General features: G+C 53.0%; 1 protein-coding gene across 3 annotated transcripts in view; it reads left to right on the top strand.

Moving 5' to 3' along the window:
- The window catches only part of MIER2 (MIER family member 2), a 35,870-nt gene extending 17,443 nt beyond the window's left edge, over window positions 1–18,427 (top strand). For 2 of the 3 annotated variants that reach the window (XM_058537763.1, XM_058537762.1), the window contains 7 exons: window positions 11,710–11,861; window positions 12,921–13,002; window positions 13,088–13,182; window positions 15,230–15,354; window positions 15,464–15,591; window positions 16,636–17,065; window positions 17,455–18,427. In XM_058537763.1, coding sequence (XP_058393746.1) covers window positions 11,710–11,861; window positions 12,921–13,002; window positions 13,088–13,182; window positions 15,230–15,354; window positions 15,464–15,591; window positions 16,636–17,065; window positions 17,455–17,476 — 1,034 coding nt within the window. In that variant the 3' untranslated portion in view covers window positions 17,477–18,427. Of the gene's footprint in view, window positions 1–11,709; window positions 11,862–12,920; window positions 13,003–13,087; window positions 13,183–15,229; window positions 15,355–15,463; window positions 15,592–16,635; window positions 17,066–17,209; window positions 17,243–17,454 lie in introns of all 3 variants that reach the window. The other variant, XM_058537761.1, reaches the window with a different exon arrangement.
- The last annotated feature ends 887 nt before the right edge of the window (window positions 18,428–19,314 follow it).

The raw sequence follows: 19,314 nt of genomic DNA, 5'->3' as shown, positions 1-19,314 counted from the left end.
CACACGGGACCCTCCCCCAGTAAAGGCCCCCTCAGGGGCCAGCCTGTGCTGTCTCTCCTCCGTGCTCCACCCGTGAGATGAGGCCCGTCACATGGCATGTGCATCCCTGTGCTGTCGTGTCCTGTTCCCCCGTGTGGCTGTTCTGCGTTGGCCGTCTTTTCTGCTGTTGGTTGATGTGATGATGGCTTCCCGTCGTGGTTGTCCACATCCCTGTGTGTCTCAGTGGACACGTGCACTGGTTCCTGGAGGGATGGCTGGCACTTGGGGGTCTGTAGGCACTGCTGAGCAGTCCCACAGCACATGTAGGGGCTCCGGCCGCTCCGTCCTCGCCAGCACGTGATGCTGGTGACTTTAGCCCTTGGTGAGCGTGGAGCAGTGTTTCCTGTGGTTTGACTGCGTTTCTCTGAGAGCCGTGTGTCGACTGGCCGCTGGACGTGTCTGGTGACGTGCCTGCTCAGACTTCTTTCTCCCCATTGTCTCCGGGCGTCTGTCCTGCTGACCTGTGGGAGTCCTTTCTGTCCGGACACAGGGCCTCTGTTGGCTCTGTGCACGGCCAGTGCCTGCTCCCTGTCCGTATGTCTTCATGTGAATAAGGTCCAGCTCGTCACTCCTGGTTTTAGCCGTGATGTGTTTGCCTGCTGGCTGAGGAGTCGGTGCAGGACTTGAAGACGTCCTCCTGTGTGCCTGTTGCGTTGACGGCCCTGCTCTGACCTGAGTTGGTTTTGATGTGTGGTTGGAGGCGGGTCAGGTTCATTTCACTGGAGCCACGTTGTGGGGTTTCCATGTGGCCGTCTCCTGTGTGCTTGCTGACGCTTATTGGTGCTGTTATAAAAGATATTTTTTTTTTTTGATTTTGATTGATATTTTAATGGTTTCTAACATTGTGAAATTTTGGGTTGTACATTTTTGTTTGTCCATCACCCCATATATGACTCCCTTCACCCCTTGTGCCCACCCCCAACCCCCACTTCCCGGGTAACCACAGTCCAGTTTTCTCTGTCCATGTGTTGGTTTATATTCCACATATGAGTGAGATCATACAGTGTTTGTCTTTCTCTTTCTGGCTTATTTCACTTAACATAATACACTTCAGGCCCATCCATGTTGTTGCAAATGGGACGATTTTGTCTTTTTTTATGGCTGAGTAGTATTCCATTGTATATATATACCACATTTTCTTGATCCAGTCGTCAGTCGAGGGACACTTAGGTTGCTTCCACTTCTTGGCTATAGTGAATAATGCTGCAATGAACATAGGGGTGCATAAGCCTCTTTGGATTGTTGATTTCAGGTGCGTTGGATAGATTCCCAGTAGTGGGATGGCTGGATCATAGGGCATCTCTATTTTTAATTCTTTGAGGAATCTCCATACCGTTTTCCATAGAGGCTGCACCAATTTGCATTCCCACCAGCTGTGTATGAGGGTTCCTGTTTCTCCACATCCTCTCCAACATTTGTTGTTTTTTGTCTTGGTGATTATGGCCATTCTAACGGGCGTGAGGTGGTATCTTAGTGTTGTTTTGATTTGCATTTCCCTGATGATTAGTGATGTTGAGCATCTTTTCATGTGCCTATTGGCCATCTGTATATCTTCCTTGGAGAAGTGTCTGTTCATTTCCTCTGCCCATTTTTTGATCGGGTTGTTTGTTTTTTTGTTGTTCAATTGTGTGAGTTCTTTATATATTATGGAGATCAACCCCTTGTCAGATGTATGTTTTGCAAATATTCTCTCCCAGCTGGTTGGTTGTTTGTTCATCTTGATTCTGGTTTCATTTGTCTTATAAAAGCTCTTTAGTATGATAAAGTCCCACTTGTTTATTTTTTCTTTAGTTTCCCTAGTCTGGGTAGGCATGTCATCCGAAAAGATTCCTTTAAACCCAATGTCAAATAGTGTGTTGCCTATATTTTCTTCTATGAGTTTTATAGTTTCAGGTCTCACCTTCAGGTCTTTGATCCATTTTGAGTTAATTTTTGTGAATGGCGATAGCACATGGTCCACTTTCATTCTTTTGCATGTGGCTGTCCAGTTTTCCCAACACCATTTATTGAAGAGACTTTCCTTTCTCCATTGCATGTCCTTAGCACCTTTGTCGAAAATTAGCTGTCCGTATATGTGTGGTTTTATTTCTGGGCTTTCAATTCTGTTCCATTGATCTGTGTGTCTGTTTTTGTACCAGTACCATGCTGTTTTGATTACTATTGCTTTGTAGTATGTTTTGAAGTCAGGAATTGTGATGCCTCCTGCTTTGTTCTTTTTCTTTAGGATTTCTTTAGCTATTCGGGGTCTTTTGTTGCCCCATATAAATTTTAGTATTCTTTTTTCTATTTCTGTGAAGAATGTCATTGGGATTCTGATTGGGATTGCATTGAATCTGTAGATTGCTTTAGGTAATATAGACATTTTAACTATGTTTATTCTTCCAATCCACATGCATGGGATATCTTTCCATTTCTTTATGTCATCGTAGATTTCCCTCAATAATGTCTTGTAGTTCTCATTGTATAGGTCCTTCACCTCCTTGGTAAGATTTATTCCTAGGTATTTTATTCTTTTTGATGCAATTGTAAATGGTATTATCTTTTTGAGCTCTCTTTCTGTTAGTTCATTATTAGCATATAGAAATGCAACTGATTTTTGTAGATTGATTTTGTACCCTGCAACTTTGCTGTAGTTGTTGATTGTTTCTAACAGTTTTCCAACAGATTCTTTAGGGTTTTCTATATATACAATCATGTCATCTGCAAATAGTGAGAGTTTCACTTCTTCGTTACCTATTTGGATTCCTTTTATTCCTTTTTCTTGCCTAATTGCTCTGGCCAAAACCTCCAGTACTATGTTGAACAGGAGTGGTGAGAGTGGGCAGCCCTGCCTCGTTCCTGTTCTCAGAGGAATGGCTTTCAGTCTTTCCCCGTTGAGTATGATGTTAGCTGTGGGTTTGTCATATATGGCCTTTATTATGTTGAGGTACTTTCCTTCTATTCCCATTTTATTGAGAGTTTTTATCATAAATGGATGTTGTATCTTGTCAAATGCCTTCTCTGCGTCTATTGAGATGATCATGTGGTTTTTATTCTTTGTTTTGTTGATGTGATGTATCACGTTGATTGATTTGCGGATGTTGAACCATCCCTGCGTCTCTGGTATAAATCCCACTTGATCATGGTGTATGATCTTTTTAATATATTGTTGTATTCGGTTTGCCAATATTTTGTTGAGGATTTTTGCATCAATGTTCATCAGCGATATTGGCCTGTAATTTTCTTTCTTTGTATTGTCTTTGTCTGGTTTCGGTATCAGGGTGATGTTGGCCTCATAGAATGATTCAGGAAGTGTTCCATCTTCCTCTATTTTTTGGAATAGTTTGAGGAGGATGGGTATTAAATCTTCTTTGAATGTTTGGTAAAATTCACTGGAGAAGCCATCTGGTCCTGGACTTTTATTTTTTGGGAGGTTTTTGATTACTATTTCAATCTCTTTACTTGTGATTGGTCTATTCAGATTCTCCATTTCTTCTTGGTTCAATTTTGGGAGGTTGTATAAGTCTAAGAATTTATCCATTTCTTCTAGATTGTCCAATTTGTTGGCATATAATTTCTCATAGTATTCTCTTATAATCCTCTGTATTTCCATGGTATCCGTTGTAATTTCTCCTCTTTCATTTCTAATTTTATTTACTTGAGCCTTTTCTCTTTTTTTCTTAGTTAGCCTGGCTAAGGGTTTGTCTATTTTGTTTATCTTCTCGAAGAACCAACTCTTTGTTTCATTAATCCTTTCTACTGTTTTTTTGGTCTCAATATCATTTATTTCTGCTCTGATTTTTATTATTTCTCTCCTTCTGCTGGCTTTGGGCTTTGTTTGTTCTTCTTTTTCTAGTTCTGTTAGGTGTAATTTAAGGTTGCCTATTAGGGCTTTTTCTTGTTTGTTAAGGTGGGCTTGTATTGCTATGAGTTTCCCTCTCAGGACCGCTTTTGCTGCGTCCCATATGGTTTGATATGGCATGTTATCATTTTCGTTTGTTTCCAGATAGTTTTTGATTTCTCCTTTAATTTCATCAATGATCCATTGGTTGTTCAGTAGCATGTTGTTTAATCTCCACATTTTTGTCACTTTCCCAGTTTTTTTTTCCTGGTTCATTTCCAGTTTCATAGCCTTATGGTCTGAAAAGATGCTTGTTATGATTTCAATCTTCTTAAATTTATTGAGGCTTGCTTTGTTTCCCAACATATGGTCTATCCTAGAGAATGTTCCATGCGCGCTTGAGAAGAATGTGTAGTCAGCTGTTTTTGGGTGGAGTGCTCTGTATATGTCTACTAGGTCCATCTCGTCCAGTTTTTCATTTAAGTCTAATATTTCTTTATTAACTTTTTGTCTGGATGATCTATCCATTGCTGTAAGTGGGGTGTTAAGATCCCCTACTATTATTGTGTTGTTGTTGATTTCTCCTTTTAGGTTTATTAATAGTTGTTTTATGTACATTGGTGCTCCTATGTTGGGTGCATATATATTTATAAGTGATATGTCTTCTTGATGGAGTGTCCCTTTTATCATTATATATTTCCCTTCTTTGTCTTTCTTAACCTGTTTTATCTTGAAGTCTACTTTGTCTGATATGAGTATGGCAACACCTGCTTTCTTTTGTTTGCCATTAGCTTGGAGTATTGTCTTCCATCCTTTCACTCTGAGCCTGTGCTTGTCTTTAGTGCTAAGATGTGTTTCCTGAAGGCAGCATATTGTTGGGTCTTGCTTTTTAATCCATCCTGCCACTCTGTATCTTTTGATTGGAGAGTTCAATCCATTTACATTTAGGGTAATTATTGAAATATGAGGGTTGAACGTTGCTGTTTTGTCACTTATTTTCTGGTTCTTTTGCATTTCCTTTGTTTCTTGTCCCATTTGTTTTGGACTGCCAATTCAGTTTGGTTGTTCTGTCTTATGATTCTTCTAGTTTTCTCTTTGTTTATCATATGTGGTTTTAATTTGATTATTTGTTTAGTGGTTACCTTGAGGTTTGGGCGAAAAATCTTCTGTATGAGATAGTCCATTATCTGATAGCCTCCTATTTCCTTATACTAAGTCAATTCAGTCACTTTCCTCTTCCCCTTCTAAGTTGCTCTTGTTATACCTTATTCTATCTTGTGTTGTGGCTGTGTGTTTACAGTGATGAGGTTAAATTTATTTTTGGTGAATTTCTTCCTTTGATCTTTGAGTTTAGTATTTAAGTGGTTGCTAACCTATTCCGGTAAAGATCTACTATTTCTCTGATTTTGTCTACCTACTTTTCTCCTTACTCCAAGCTTTGTGTTCCCTTTCTCTTCTTGTTTTCAGGCCTGAGGGCCTTCTTGAGTATTTCTTGTAGTGGCGGTCTCGTGGCCATGAACTCCCTTAGCTTTTGTTTATCTGGGAGAGTTACTATTTCTCCATCATATTTGAAGGATATTTTTGCTGGATAGAGTATTCTTGGCTGAAAGTTTTTGTCTTTTAGTATTTTGAATATATCATTCCAGTCTCTTCTAGCCTGAAAAGTTTCTGTTGAGAAATCCGCTGAGAGCCTGATGGGAGTTCCTTTGTACGTTATTTTTTGTTTTTGTCTAGCTGCCCTTAATATTGTTTCTTTGTCGTTGACCCTGGCTAGCCTTACCACTAGGTGTCGTGGTGAAGGCCTTTGTCTGTTAATATATATAGGAGTCCTGTTGGCTTCGCTTACTTGTATTTCCTGCTCCTTCCCCAGATTTGGGAAATTTTCAGCTATTATTTCCTTGAATAGGCTCTCTGTTCCTCTTTCCCTCTCCTCTCCTTCAGGAATACCTATAATTCTTATGTTACATTTTCTAATAGAGTCCGATATTTCTCGGAGTCTTTCTTCATTTCTTTTTAGTCTTAGTTCTCTCTCTTCTTCCATCTGGAGTATATCTGTATTCCTATCCTCTAAAGTACTAATTCTTTCCTCCATATTGTCAGCTCTGTTCTTTAAAGATTCCAGATTCTCCTTTATCTCCTCCATTGTGTTCTTCATCTCCATCAGCCCTGATAGGTTTTTCTTTATGATTTCAATCTCTTTTGTGAAGAAACTCCTAATCTCATTTAATTGTTTGTCTGTGTTGTCTCGTATTTCGTTGAGTGTTTTTATGATAGCTATTTTGAAATCTCTGTCATTTAGTTTATGGATTTCTGTGTCTTCGGGGTTGATTTCTGGGTGCTTGTCATTTTGTTTCTGGTCTGGTGATTTCATATATTTTTGCATTGTGGTTCCTGTGTTGGTTTTGATTTTCCTCATCCTGGAAGTCTCTGGTTGCAATTTCCACCTGCCGCCGCTGTGTGGTGGTAGAGGGCTGTGTAGTCTAAGCCCCCTGCGCTCTGCCCCAGTTTTTCTGCTGCGATCCGCAGTTTTGTTTTGTTTTGTTTTGTTTCTTTTCCCCACTGCGATCCACGGGTCCAGTCCAGTTTATTCAGGTCTGCCTCGGACCGCTAGATCTGGTCGAGCTGCAGACTCCGGGTTGCGGGGAGGGGGGAGCTCTCTCTTTTGCCCTCTGGGTCCCTGACGTGGGAGGCTTCTCGTTTGCCCCTCTTTATCCGCTCTCTGGGTTGCTCAGATGTTGATGGTAGCCCTGTGGCTCCTCTGAGCCCTCTGTGCGGGAGTTTCCCACTGGCTGAGAGCGCCCGAAGAGCTACAGTTTCCCGCCGAGGGCCGCCCCTCCCCCCTCTCTGGGAGCCACGCGGACCGGATCGCTGATCTGATGGGGAGGGAGCGGAGTTCTCCTTACCTCTCCCCACTTCCTCCGGGGGCGCAGCACGTTCCGCTCTCAGATGTGTGGCAGTGTGGATCCCTCCGCTCCAGCTTTTGACTGTCTGGGATTCCGCTGTTGGTCTGTGGCTGTTACTTTTGTTGTATTTTGTGGGGGAAGAATTCACGGGAAAGCTCACTCCGCCATGATGCTGACGTCACTCTCTAAAAGATATTTTTAAAAATTTCATTTTCTCCTTGATTGTTGTTAGTAGAGATGTACTTTATTATTTTAATTGATCTCGTACGCAGAGACTTTGCTGAATTCACTTACTAATTTTCATACTTGTGAATTCTTTCGTATTTGTTTATGTACACAGTTGTGTTATTTGTGAAGAATAGCTTTACTTCTTTCTTTGTAATCTTGGTATCTTTTCTTTCTTTCTCTTGCCCTACTGTACTGGCTAGACCTCCAGGACAGATGTGAAGGCAGCCGTGATTGAGGGCGTCTGTGTCTTGTTCCAAACCCCAAGGGAGAGTATTCAGTGCTTCCCCGTCATGAGTTATCAGATGAGAAAGTTCCCTCTGTTCTTAGTGGCTGACAGTTTGCCATGAATGAGTGTTGAGGTTTGTCAAATGCTTTTTCTGCCTCTATTGAGATGGTTGCTTTTTTCTTTTACTCTGTTAACATAGTACATCACATGGGTGGGTTTTCAAGCATTGAACCAACCTTGCCTTCTGGAGTAAACTCCGCTAGGTCGTGGATTATGACCTCTTGTGACGTGTGTGTGCTGTCACCCCTCGTCTCTGGGTCTGTGTGTGCGACCTTGCCTGCTGGCTACAGTGGATTTGTAACTCCACAGTGAACGCCTGGGGCACGTTCACGGTCGGTGGGCACACCCGCCTGCAGAGTGGTGACGAGGTTGTCGCCCAGCGCACGCGCCCAGCTGGGCTTGGACAAGGAGACGCTCTGCCTCCTCTTTTCAGCTCTCAGGCTGTAAACACGTGTCTTTTTCGCTTATATTTAGCTGTGTTTTTCACATTTTTGTATTGTTTGTGGGTGATTTTGCTGTGTAAATGGCCCCTGGGCGTTGTGCTGAGGTGCCGTCCAGTGTTTCTGGGCGTGAGAAGGCTGCCGTGTGCCTTCGGAGGAAATGTGCGTGTGAGATGAGCTTCGTCAGGCGGGCGTCAAGGGCTGCTGGTCATGAACTCCTGTTCATGGCTCAGTGATGTGCGTGAAGCAAGGTGTCCAAACAGAAACGCATGTACGACAAGGCCGTGAGTGGTCAGCTGATGAAAACGCTCTGCCCGGAGGCGCTCGGGGACCTGCCCCTGTGCTTCCTCTGGGGCAGCGGGTCAGTGTCCCCGTCGAGGGTTCGCGGGCCTTCACGGCGCGTCCCCACAGCACATAGCAGGAATCGACCTGTAACGTTTCCTCCTTCCCGCGTGTGGTTTGCTGACATCTGGGATGTGGGTGTGTGTGTCCGTGGAGACACCGCTCTGTCATTTCACTTCCCTTTTGTCCTTGTCAGGCCTTGGGGTCGGGGTTACGCTGCTCCCATCAGGTGTGCCGGGAAGCCTTTTTCTACCTTCCGGAAGAACTTGTGTCAGATCGTTACGATTTCTTCTTTAGATGTTGGGAAGGGTTCTCAGGGAAGCTGTCTAGTCTTGGGGTTTGGTTTAGTTTTATTTTGGTGGAAGATGTTTAATTCAATTTGTTTAGTATATATAGGTCTATTTAGAGTTTTCGTTTCTGTTTTGATAAGTGGCATTTTTGAGGAGTTGATCACAGTCACCTGAATTGTTACCTTTATCGGCAGGAAGTTCAAGACACCCTCCTCTTACCTCCTTACCGTGTGTGGGGTCTGTAGCAACGTCCCCTTCTCAAGTCCTGATGCTGGCAGTTTGCGTTTCCCCCTCTCCTTCCCTCTCGATTAGTCCCTTTAGGGTTTATTGGTGTTATTACTCTCTACGAGGAGCTGACTTTGGCTTGCGGATGTTTCTCCGTTGACTGATTTCTAGTTAACTGATTTTCACTTCTATCTTTCTTTCTCTCCTGTTGTATTTCATTTTAATTTGTGCTTCTCTGGTTCACTGCGAGTCTTCTCTGACCCTTGGTGATTTAGAAGGGTTCTGTTTAGTTTCCGAGTGTTGGGATTTCCCAGTTGTCCTTCTGTTCCCGGTTTCTCGCTGAGTTCCACGGTAGTCAGAGCACACTCTGATTTCAGTGCGTGGAACGTAGCCGAGCCCTGCTGACCGCCCGTGTTCTGTCCGTTGGTAAATGCTCCCGTGCTGTTGGCGGTTTAGTGTTTGTGTGGTTTATTTTTTCCTGCCTTTCTGTGTTCTTGTGTTTCAGGTGTATTTTCTGTAAATGGCACGTATTTGCACTTATTTTCTGTCTAGTCGGGTGGTCTTTTGTCTTTTAGTCAAGTGTTTAGTCCAGGTCCGTTTTGGACTGCTTGCTTTCCTCTGATTGTGGAAACAGTCAGGTTTGAGTCTGCTTTCTCACGGTTTCTACCTGTTCCATCTTTTCCGTGTTCCTCTGTTTTTGTTTGTCTTCTTTTTGATCAGTCAAGTAGTCTTATTCTGTTTTCTCCTCCTCTTTGAGCTCACAGTAAGGTTTTAGTTTTTATATTACTTTTTAGTGGTTACCCTGGTTTTCTTTCAAGAAGTACAGTCTTGTTCCCCTTCAGTTCAAGAGCCTGGACACGTGTAACTCGCCGACCCTCCTGCCTCTGTGCCCTTGTCGCTCCTGGTACGTCACAGATGTCACAGGTTACAGCACATAGAGTAAACACGGAGTGTTCTATTGTTTGTTTATTGTTTTCGTGAGGAAGGTCGGCCCTGAGCTAACATCTGTCCCCATCTCCCTCTACTTTATGTGTGGGATGCCACCACAGCACGGCTTGATGAGCGGTGTCTAGGTCCGTGCTGGGGTCTGAACCCACAAACTCCAGGCCGCCGAAGCAGAGCACACGAACTTAACCACTGCGCCAGTGGGCGGGCCCCTGGAGCGTTCTTTCTCTTTATCCGTGGCTCCCTTTGCGGTGCTGGGCATTCCTCCATCTTCTCTTGGGGACTGTGCCCTTCAGCCTGAAGGATTCCTCCTCAATATTTCTTGTGCCAGTCTGATGTGGATGAATTCTTTCAGGCTTCGTTTGTCTGAAAAGTCTTAATTTTGCTTTCATTCTTTGGAGAATCTCTTCACGGGTACAGAGTTCTAGATTTACGGGCTTTTTCTCTCAGCACTTGAGCAGTTTCCCTCCAGTGTCCTTGGTGCCTCTTGTTCCTGTTAAAAGTCAGCTGTCCATCTTAACGTTTTCCTCTGAAATCACTGTTCGCTTTTCCCTGTGTGCTTCTAGCGCTTTCTTTCTTCTCACTCTCTTTCTCTTCTAGTGTTTTGACTGTGATGTGCCGAGGTGTGGTTTTCTTTGTATTTATCCTGAATTTCATGGATCGGTGGGTTGATGTCATTCGTTGGTTTTGGAGAATTCCTGGCCGTCCTCTCTTCTGGTTGACTCGGCCCCGCTCTCCGTCCGCCTCCTCTGCGGCTCACGTGCGCTTCCTCAGGCTCGACGTGCACACGTCGCCTCGTCTGTGTCCTCGCTAAGCTTTGGCTCAGTGTCCTTCTGTTGTTGAACTCTCTCTGATTTCAGCCGTCATGTTTTCTGCTCTGCCCAGCCTGCTGTTAAAGCTCTCCAGTGCGTTCGTAAACTGACACGTCATGTTCCCCAGTCCCAGGCTGTCCCTCTGATTCTTTTGTGTGGATTTCGGTTCTCTGCTGAAATTCTCCAGCTGTCCATCCATTTTGTCCTTTTCCCTGTCTTCTTGAACACGTTAATCACAGTTGTTGTGAAGTTGTGTCTGGTCTCTCTGACACTGGCCGTCTGGATTCACTTCCGTTGGCCACAGTCCCCTGTCACATCCCAGGACAGGTAGACAGAGCGCTGAGTGCGCAGGGGATGCCATTTCTCTCCAGAGAGCGGCCTGCTCTCCTCTCGGGCGACCACCCTGGTCCAGGGTGGGACTCGGCGTCGACTGTGGAGATGGAGGGAGGTGGCCACAGGGACTGTGGGCACCGGGAGAGGCCAGGGCTGCTGTGGTCACAGCCATCCCAGGGGTCGTGGGCTCCTAGTCAGTTCCCCAGCAGAAGAGAGATTCCAGCAGGGGCCATTTTCCTGAGTGTGTTTCACTTTTTGGCCGTAACACTGGGTTTCTTGTTTGCTTGTCTTGTTGAGTTTTGGGTTGCTGTGACTCTCTGCATGAGTGGAGCTGCTCGCCCCGGGGCCTCCCCAGGCCTGGCCCTGAGCTGGCCCTCTGCCTCCTCCCTACCGTGTCTGTCCCCACAGCTGGAGGCCAAAGTCCACTTCTCAGCCGTCTTTATGCATCTGCCGCCCCCGGGCCGGACCTCCCCTCTGCGAAGCACACTCGCACGTGGCTTGTGTGATGCCACAGTCAGAGTGGGCGTGGCAACAACATGAGCTCTTGCCTGAGTGAGACTGCCGCGACCTGGTCTCCTTGTCGTTATCGAGTCTGGGCTCCCATGCTGCTCCCTTGGGCCTCTGCATTTCAGTGCTCATCTCTCTCAAGCCAGTGCACCTCCCTGAACTCATTACCTACAGCCCCCTCCCCAGAGGCCATGCTCAGACGTCTAGGCTACTTGCTGCCTCCTCCAGGTGGCTACGTTGATTCCCTGGCTCAGTCAGTGCCCCACTGACCTCCTATGGTTTGGACATTGCCCCACCACCCTGGGCCTAGTGACCTCCCGACCTCCAACTGGGTGCCCGGAGCCAGCCCTGGAGGGACACGGATGTGGGGGTCCAGATCACAAGAACTGGGACCAGCAGATTAGTTTCTGTCGTCTGGAGGTGCTGAGATGGCCTGCCCTGGAGGGTGCTTTTGAGGAAATGGAGGAGGAAGCGTGTGCTTCTGGCATTGTGTGCGGGGACCGCGTGCCTGTGACATGACCCCGATCCTCTTTCTGCAGTGTATGAGAATGAAGACCAGCTGCTCTGGGCCCCCAGTGTCCTCCCCGAGAGGGAGGTGGAGGAGTTCCTGTACCGGGCGGTGACGCGCAGGTGGCACGAGGTGGCTGGGTCTCAGCTCCCAGAGGGCGAAACCGTGAAGGACAGCGAGCAGGTGAGGCTGCCACGTCGGGGCAGGAGGGCTCTGGACGCTGTGGCGCTCCAGCCAGAGGTCGACACCTCAGACGCCTCGGGACACGCAGGGCAGAATCGGGGTCAGGCAGGAGGGGCGTGGGGAATGAAGAGGCCACACCGGTGGAGGGAGTGGGGGACCTGCCATGGGCCAATGTGGTCATGTGGTGGTGGATTCAAACTAAACCACTTGTTGTGGGGGAAATGGTGCTGTGAGTGCCTCGCTCCTGATGGTGGCGTGAACATCCCTGATATCCCCACCTGATGATGGTGTGAACACCTCCAATGTCCCCAGCAATGGTGGTGTGAACACCCCCCACCCTGATATCGCCTCCTTGTGGTGGTGTGAACACCCCCGATATCCCGGCCCAGGTGGTGGTGTGAACACCCCCCATATCCCTGCCCAGGTGGTGATGTGAACACCCCTGATATCCCCACCGATGGTCATGTGAACACTCTCCATATCATCTCCTGATCATGGTGTGAACACCCCATATCCCCCTGGTTGGTGGTGTGAACACCCTTGATATGCCTGCCGTAAGGGTGGTGTCACCACCCCTGATATCCCCCATGATGGTGGTGTGAACACCTGATACCCCCATGATGGTGGCGTGAACACGGCTGATATCCTCCATGATGGTGGTGTGAACACCCCTGATATCTCCCACGATGGTGGTGTGAACACCCGATATCCCCCATGATGGTGTCGTGAACACTGCTGATATCCTCCACGATGGTGGTGTGAACACCCGATATCCCCCATGATGGTGGCGTTAACACCGCTGATATCCCCCATGATGGTGGTGTGAACACTCTTGCTGTCGCCGTCCAGATGCGGCTGTAAACATCTTTGCTGTCTTCTCTGATGGTGGTGTACGTACCGCCATGATGTCCCCCCCGATGGTGGTGTAAAGTCTTCTGATACCCCATCCAGATGGGGGTGTAAACATGCCTGCTATCCCCTCCCCCCGGTGGTGTGAACATCGCCTGCTCTTGCTCCTGGAGTGAGCAGGTGGGAACAGTCCGTGTGGCTTCCCTGCAGGCGCTGTATGAGTTGGTGAAATGCAATTTCAACATCGAGGAGGCTCTGCGGAGGCTGCGGTTCAACGTGAAGGTGATCCGAGGTAAGCGTGCAGCTCTGGCTCTCCCCACCCCTTCCTGCTACCTGTCCTGGACACTGCTGACCCCACTGTCTTTCCCTTGGTGCAGACGGGTTCTGTGCGTGGAGCGAGGAGGAGTGCAGGAACTTTGAGCATGGCTTCCGAGTGCACGGGAAGAACTTCCACCTGATCCAGGCCAACAAAGTGAGGACACTGCCCCCTGTTCCCGCTGGGCCCCACGTGGGGCTCCTTGGGCTGGGAGGGGCTCAGGAGCCTGGGCACACATCCCCTTCACCCACCGCGAGAGGTCGGGACTCACCTTGCCGGGTGCACGGAGGCTCCGCAAGGTGGGGCTGGAGCCCTAGTTCCTGCCTCAGGCTTGTCCCAGGCCTGTGGATGTCTCGTCCTAGTTTTTTCTGCTGACGGCGGCTTGGCTATTTGATGAACACCTAAAGAAGGCTCTACTCTAAATTAGTTTAGGAGGTGAATTTTACTAGTTGGTTCCTGTTTTCACGATCCACTGTTGCAGTCATCGCCAATGCCTTGCCATCTCTTTAGAGCAGAGCCCGTTGGCTCGCTGCCCAGTGCTGATCCCACAGTAGTGACCCCTAGCCTGGACTCACTCTCAGCTCCTTGCCAAGGCACAGGTCCTTCAGCCACGCGTGGCATGGCTCGTGACCAGAAGGGCATTAGAGTGCCGGGTCCCCCTGTCCTTAGTCTGAGTTCTGCTGTCCTCCCTGGACCTAGTCCCCCTGTCCTCACTAGACCTCAGTGCCCCGTCCCTGCTAGACCTGAGTTCCCCTGTCCTCCCCTCACCGTCGGTTCCTCCCCCAAACCTGGGTCACCCCTGGTCTCTGCATGTGCTTTGTGAGGTCACCTGTCCATGGTTTCCCACACCATGACACCCAAGCTGACCTGTTGGCAGAGCCCTGGTGCTTCTGGCCTGTAGACCAGGACGTCTGCCTGGCCTCACTTCTGGGCTCTGTCTCAGACCTTAGTTTTCCTCTGTCTCTGCGTATCCCTGTCCTCACCCGTGTGCCCTCTCTCGTGCCCTTCAGAACACCGTGCAAGTGCTCGTGGGTCAGCCGGGGAGAAGCAGGGCGTGGCTGCAACCGGGCTCCCGTTCGGGGTCTGTGTGCCTCCCCTGGGGGGTTGCCACGAGGCCTTTGCGGAGCTGGTGTCAGGACGGCGTCGGCGCCTAGTGCCACGCGAGGCAGCCGTTGATCGTGCTGCTGGATCAGCGCCTCTCGGCCCGACGTGCCTGCTGCTCGCTCTGTTTCCCCTGCAGGCGAGGCTGCGGGTGTGGCTCCGTGTCCTCAGCTCACTGCCTGATTGCTGTGCCCGGACCCCCTTCTGGGCACCGCCTCCGCCCTGCGCTGTGTTTCCTTCCGCAGGGAGCTGTGTCTCTTCCTTTCGGGCAGGGTTGACGCACGAGGGGTCTCATTAAGGAGGCTGGACCATCCACATGCGCCCTGCCCCCGCTGGCCCCCTGACCCTCTCCAGGGCTCTGGGATTGGGTCCCTCATTCTGGGAAACAGCGGTGGGGTCCTCATGCTGTTGCCAGCTCTGAGCATGGCCCTGGGCTTGCTGTGGGGTGACTCTCCAATGTGGGAAGATGCACCGAATCACCGCAAGAGGTTTTGCCCAGTGATGTGCAGCTCCCTGCCGGACACACGTTTGTCCCTCTGGGATGCTCTGGGTAGAGGCCTTTGGCTTTTCTATGCCGTGTTATGAGTGTGACCTTGAGTGTAGGGAGAACAACCCCGTGTGTTCTCAAGCAGCATCGGTGACGCTCTGTGTTCCGCGGGAGAAGCGAGCCTGGCTGGCTCGCACGTCGTCTTCTCTGGGCTGGGCTCCGTCTCCCAGTGTCGGTCCCTGGGGTCGTTGTTCCCCCCTCTGCTGGGCCTGTGAGAAGCGGGAACAAGGTGGACACTGTTGTCCTTGGGGCAAGGGAGGTGGACAGTGGACATGTGGGCCTGGAGGGAGAATGGCTCCCACGCCCCAGGTGGGGGGCTCCCTGAGATGGGGGCGCCATCGCATGAGGGACGGGGGCCAAGCCCCGGAGGTGGGCCGGCCTGAGCCTCAGATGGGTGGGGGCGGGTGCAGAGGGCGCAGGGGCCACGGCGGGGTCTGCGTGTCCGAGAGCGGTGGGTGCCGTGACCCGTCCCTGCTGTCCTGGAAGGCGAAGGGGGGCCTGGCCGGTGGGGACGGCGGGGCTTGGGGGCCGAGATGACCCCGCACCGTCCTGCAGGTGCGCACGCGGTCTGTGGGCGAGTGTGTGGAGTACTACTACCTGTGGAAGAAGTCAGAGCGCTACGACTACTTCTCCCAGCAGACGCGGCTGGGCCGCAGGAAGTACGGCCCGTCCGGAGCCACGTGCGTGCAGGCCCCGCTGGAACCGGGCGGGCGGGCGGGGGTCCCGGGGAGGCGCCTCCCGCCGAGGCAGCTGGCCCCCGCAGCCCCTCACGGTGCCGTCTCTCCCCAGTGACGCAGAGCAGGACCTGGACAGCAGTGACCCCGATGGCCCCGGCCGCCCCCACTCCTCACCGCCCCTGCCCCCTGCCGCCGCCGGCCTGGGCCCCGAGCAGGACCCCCTGGCACGGATGCACACCGGTGAGCACGCTGGGCGGGGGCGGGCCCTGCCCTGGGGGAGCCCCTCCTCACCAGGACCCCGACCTGGGCCAGTGGACACTGAGGAGGGGGTGTCTGGGAGCTGCTGGCACTCCTCCCCCATGGGTATCACATGATGTGTCACACGAGATGTCACGGGTTTCACGTGAGGTGTCACGTGAGTGTCACATGGGGTATCACATGGGGTGTCTCAGCATGTCACATGAGGTGTAACGTGTGGTGTCACGGGGTGTCACATGGGGTATCACGGGGTGTCACGTCAGGTGTTTCACAGGGTGTCACAGGTCACATGAGGTGTCTCACGGGGTGTCATATCAGGTCACATGGTGTCACGGGGTGTCACGTCAGGTCACATGGGGGTGTCACGTGAGGTGTCTCAGGCTGTCTCACAAGGTATCCCGAGGCTCATTGGCTGTGCGTGTGGAGGGGAACTGTGTGGGCCCCGCAGCCCAAAGTGGGGCCTCCTCTCTGGGCTCGGGTGGGTGCTCAGTCCCAGCCGCCACACGGGAGATAAGCAGGTGTCTGAGCCGTCCCCAGCATCCCTGGCCCCGCGGAGCAGCATAGGGCCCGGGGCGTGACTGCAGTGTCTCAGGTGACCGCGGAGAGGACCGGGTGGACTCGCGGATTTAGTGTCTCGGGTCCTGTGGTTCGCCTAGAACTGTGTTCACATCCCGAGTGCTGGACTCGCCCATGGACGGAAGCTCCGTGGATCCCACGGGGACCCCGCTTCTGTGCGCACTCGTGCCTTTTTCATTCTCTTGAACTTACTGTGTTCTGTCCTGTCTTAAAAACGGGGGTCGGAACCTTCGGCGCAGGGCTACGTCTGCGTGACTGGGTCCTGTGTGTCACGTGTCTGGGAACGCTTGGGGGCTCCGCAGGCTTTGCTGCCCCAGCGGAGTTGGGCAGGACCCTGCCCGGGCACAGCCTGAGGCTCGGGTGCGGTTTCCCGCTAGTGCGCCTCTTGGGGCAGCGCTGGGTCCTGGGCGCGGGCGGTGCGGGCCCATCTCAGCCGTCCTCTCCCCGCAGAGCCGCCGAGCGTGGACGGTGCAGCCGGCAGCCTCGCTGAGCCCGAGGAGGGCTCCGACAGCCTCCCGTCCTCAGAGCCTGGGCCCTGTCCCTTCGAGCCATTGGACGCGCCTCTGGAGGTGCCCCTGCCCCGGCGGCCCCCCCGCCTGGCCGAGCCGGCCTTCTGCCCCCCCGCCGCTGCCGCCCCGGAGCCCGGCGCCAGCCCGAGGCTGGCTGTAGACTTGGCCCTGCCCGGGGCCCTCCCCGAGGAGCTGCCCCTCGGCTCCAGCCACACGGACGTGGACGGAGAGCCCGAGGAGGCTGTGGCCCCCGCGCAGGTGGCCTTGTCGGTCACCGAGTTTGGACTCATCGGCATCGGGGACGTGAATCCCTTCCTGGCTGCCCACCCAGCGTGCCCGGCCCCCGGGCTGCACTCGGAGCCCCTGTCACAGTGAGTGCAGCCCTCGCCCCGGGTGGAGGAGGGGAGCGGGCAGGTCCCCGGGGCCCGAGGATGGCGTGGCCACACAGAGCAGGCTGTGTGTTTCTTTAGTTTTATTCTCTATTTTTAATTTGGCTTGTTTATTTTTTTGACTAGGTAATACATTCGTATGGTTCAAAATCCAAAAAGGTACCGACGGGGCCAGTGCCAGGCTCCCCCCGCCGCCCCAGCCACCGGCCCTCCCCAGGCGCCAGGACGGCTGCCTCGGAGGCGTCTGAACACGTGGGAGCACGGTGTGCGGGAGGCGGGCGGGAGCCTCGTGTGGGCCCGGCGCCCAGGCGGCGTGGTCTGTGGGCCTGGACTGACCCGTCGGTCTCTCTCTTGGTCTCTCCCCCCCGCAGCTGTAACGTGATGACCTGTTGATCGCTGGCTGCAGGTGGGCGTGTGTGGCCCGGACTGGACTTGGGGCCACCGCGGGGCCTGCCTCTGTCCGTCTTCCCCACCTTCCTCCTCTTCGTGGGCCGCGGGTACCGCCTTCTCTGCTCAGAGCTCTGCAAGGACCGGGGTGACCGGTGGCCGGGCCGCCGGCCCCATCCCTCCCCACACGGACGGCACCCTCAGCGCCTGACACGCCGGCTCCGCCGTGGGACCTGTCTGGCAGCGGGGTCGGAGGGCCTGGCCCCGTCCGGCCAGCAGAGGCGAGGAAGGCGTCGCTGCCCATCGGGGCGACAGGGAGATGGGGCCGGACACCGCCCCCACCAGCAGCCTCCGCCCGGGGCACCCAGCTCTCTGCGTGGCTCCGTCTCCCTGCCCCTGGCCGGGCCGCAGGCTGCCGCAGCCCAGGGGTCGGTGGGCAGCTGCTACTCGGTGCCAAACCCCGCGGGGCACAGAGCCATATACCTCGACGTCGGCCCGCACCCCTGCCCGCTCTCTCCACTTCAGGAAAAGACGCACTTTACACCCTCTCTCCCTCGGGGCCCCAGCAGGCCCGGGCGTGGGCTCGGGGAGACCGGTGACTCACACCCCCTTGGTACCAAGGCCCCGGCACCGGCCACACCGAGGGGCCGGGCTCTAGCCTCTTCCCCAGCCCCGAAGTCATATTTCTGTTACACTCCCCGCCAAGATGGCTTGGGGTCCTGGTTCTTCTCCTGCCTCCGTTGTTTATTTATGGTTCTGTTTACAAACTGGAGTGGGGTCCTCCGGGGGGCAGGGCGGCGCTCCCAGCCCCCGGGTGTCACCAGGGCACACGGTGGCTCAAGCCCCTGCTCCAGGAGGCGACTTAGCCCTCCCTCTCGCCTCACGAGGACCACACTGTGAAGTGACAGCTGCCTTGGACCCCTCGCTGTTTTATTTATTAAACTTGGTTTGAAGCCCGGGGAGCCTCCTGGTGGACTGGTGGGCGGGGTGTGTGGGCGCCGGGGACTCAGGCTGTCACGTGTGGACCCTGTGCCGGCCACAGTCACAGGTCCGGGCTGAGTCATGCCGGAGACGGTACGGGGTTGTGGGGCGGTGGTCCTCGTCAGGATGACGGCGCGAGGGCGGTGGCCAGTTAGAGGAGGTGGCGTTGAACCTGAAGCCTGGAGGGGCGTGGGCGCACTCTGGGCAGAGCCGGCATGGTCACACACAGGCCGGGCAGGGAAGGGCTCTGTGTCCCAGGAGAGGCTGGGCAGGCGGCCGGCAGGCGTGATTCCGGGTCTGAAGCCCCTGGAGGGCGGGCAGGGCTCAGTCACGAAGTTGGCGGTGCTCACAGCTCCCTGTGGTGACGGCGGACAGGCTGGTGGGGGCCGGGACTCGGCCGGGAGGGGACAGCCAGGGCCCAGGGAGGGGAGGCCGAGAGGAGGGCCTGCATCAGGGACCGTCGTGTCCAGGTGTGGGAGAGCGTGGTCTGGATTCGGGGGTTCGTCCTTGCAGAGCCGGTCGTGGGGCTCGGGTGAGAGGAGCTGGGAGCGACTTGCATTGGAGGCTTTAGTCCGTTTCCGTGTTCCTTCAGTGCCTCAGAGAGGGCGCCCTGACGGCTCCCGTCTCGCTGGTCCCGGGCGTGTGAGCAGGACGCCCCTGGTGTGTGCACACGGGTGCAGCCTCCTTCACTCCCTCACGCATATCAGGCTACCGTGTCTTTTCGTGGCTTGAAGGCCCGTTTCCTCTTGGTCCCACCGTCTGGATGGACTGCGGTCTGCCTGCTCACTCGCCCACCAAAGGGCGTCTGGGCCGCATCCAGGTTGGCGGTCGTGGGTGAAGCTGCTCTAAACGTCCACGTGCGG

Source organism: Diceros bicornis, unplaced genomic scaffold (genome assembly GCF_020826845.1).
Source record: "Diceros bicornis minor isolate mBicDic1 unplaced genomic scaffold, mDicBic1.mat.cur scaffold_67_ctg1, whole genome shotgun sequence".
NCBI lineage: Eukaryota > Metazoa > Chordata > Mammalia > Perissodactyla > Rhinocerotidae > Diceros > Diceros bicornis.
Note: the sequence above shows the minus strand (reverse complement) of the source record. Positions and strands in the feature narration are given on the sequence as shown.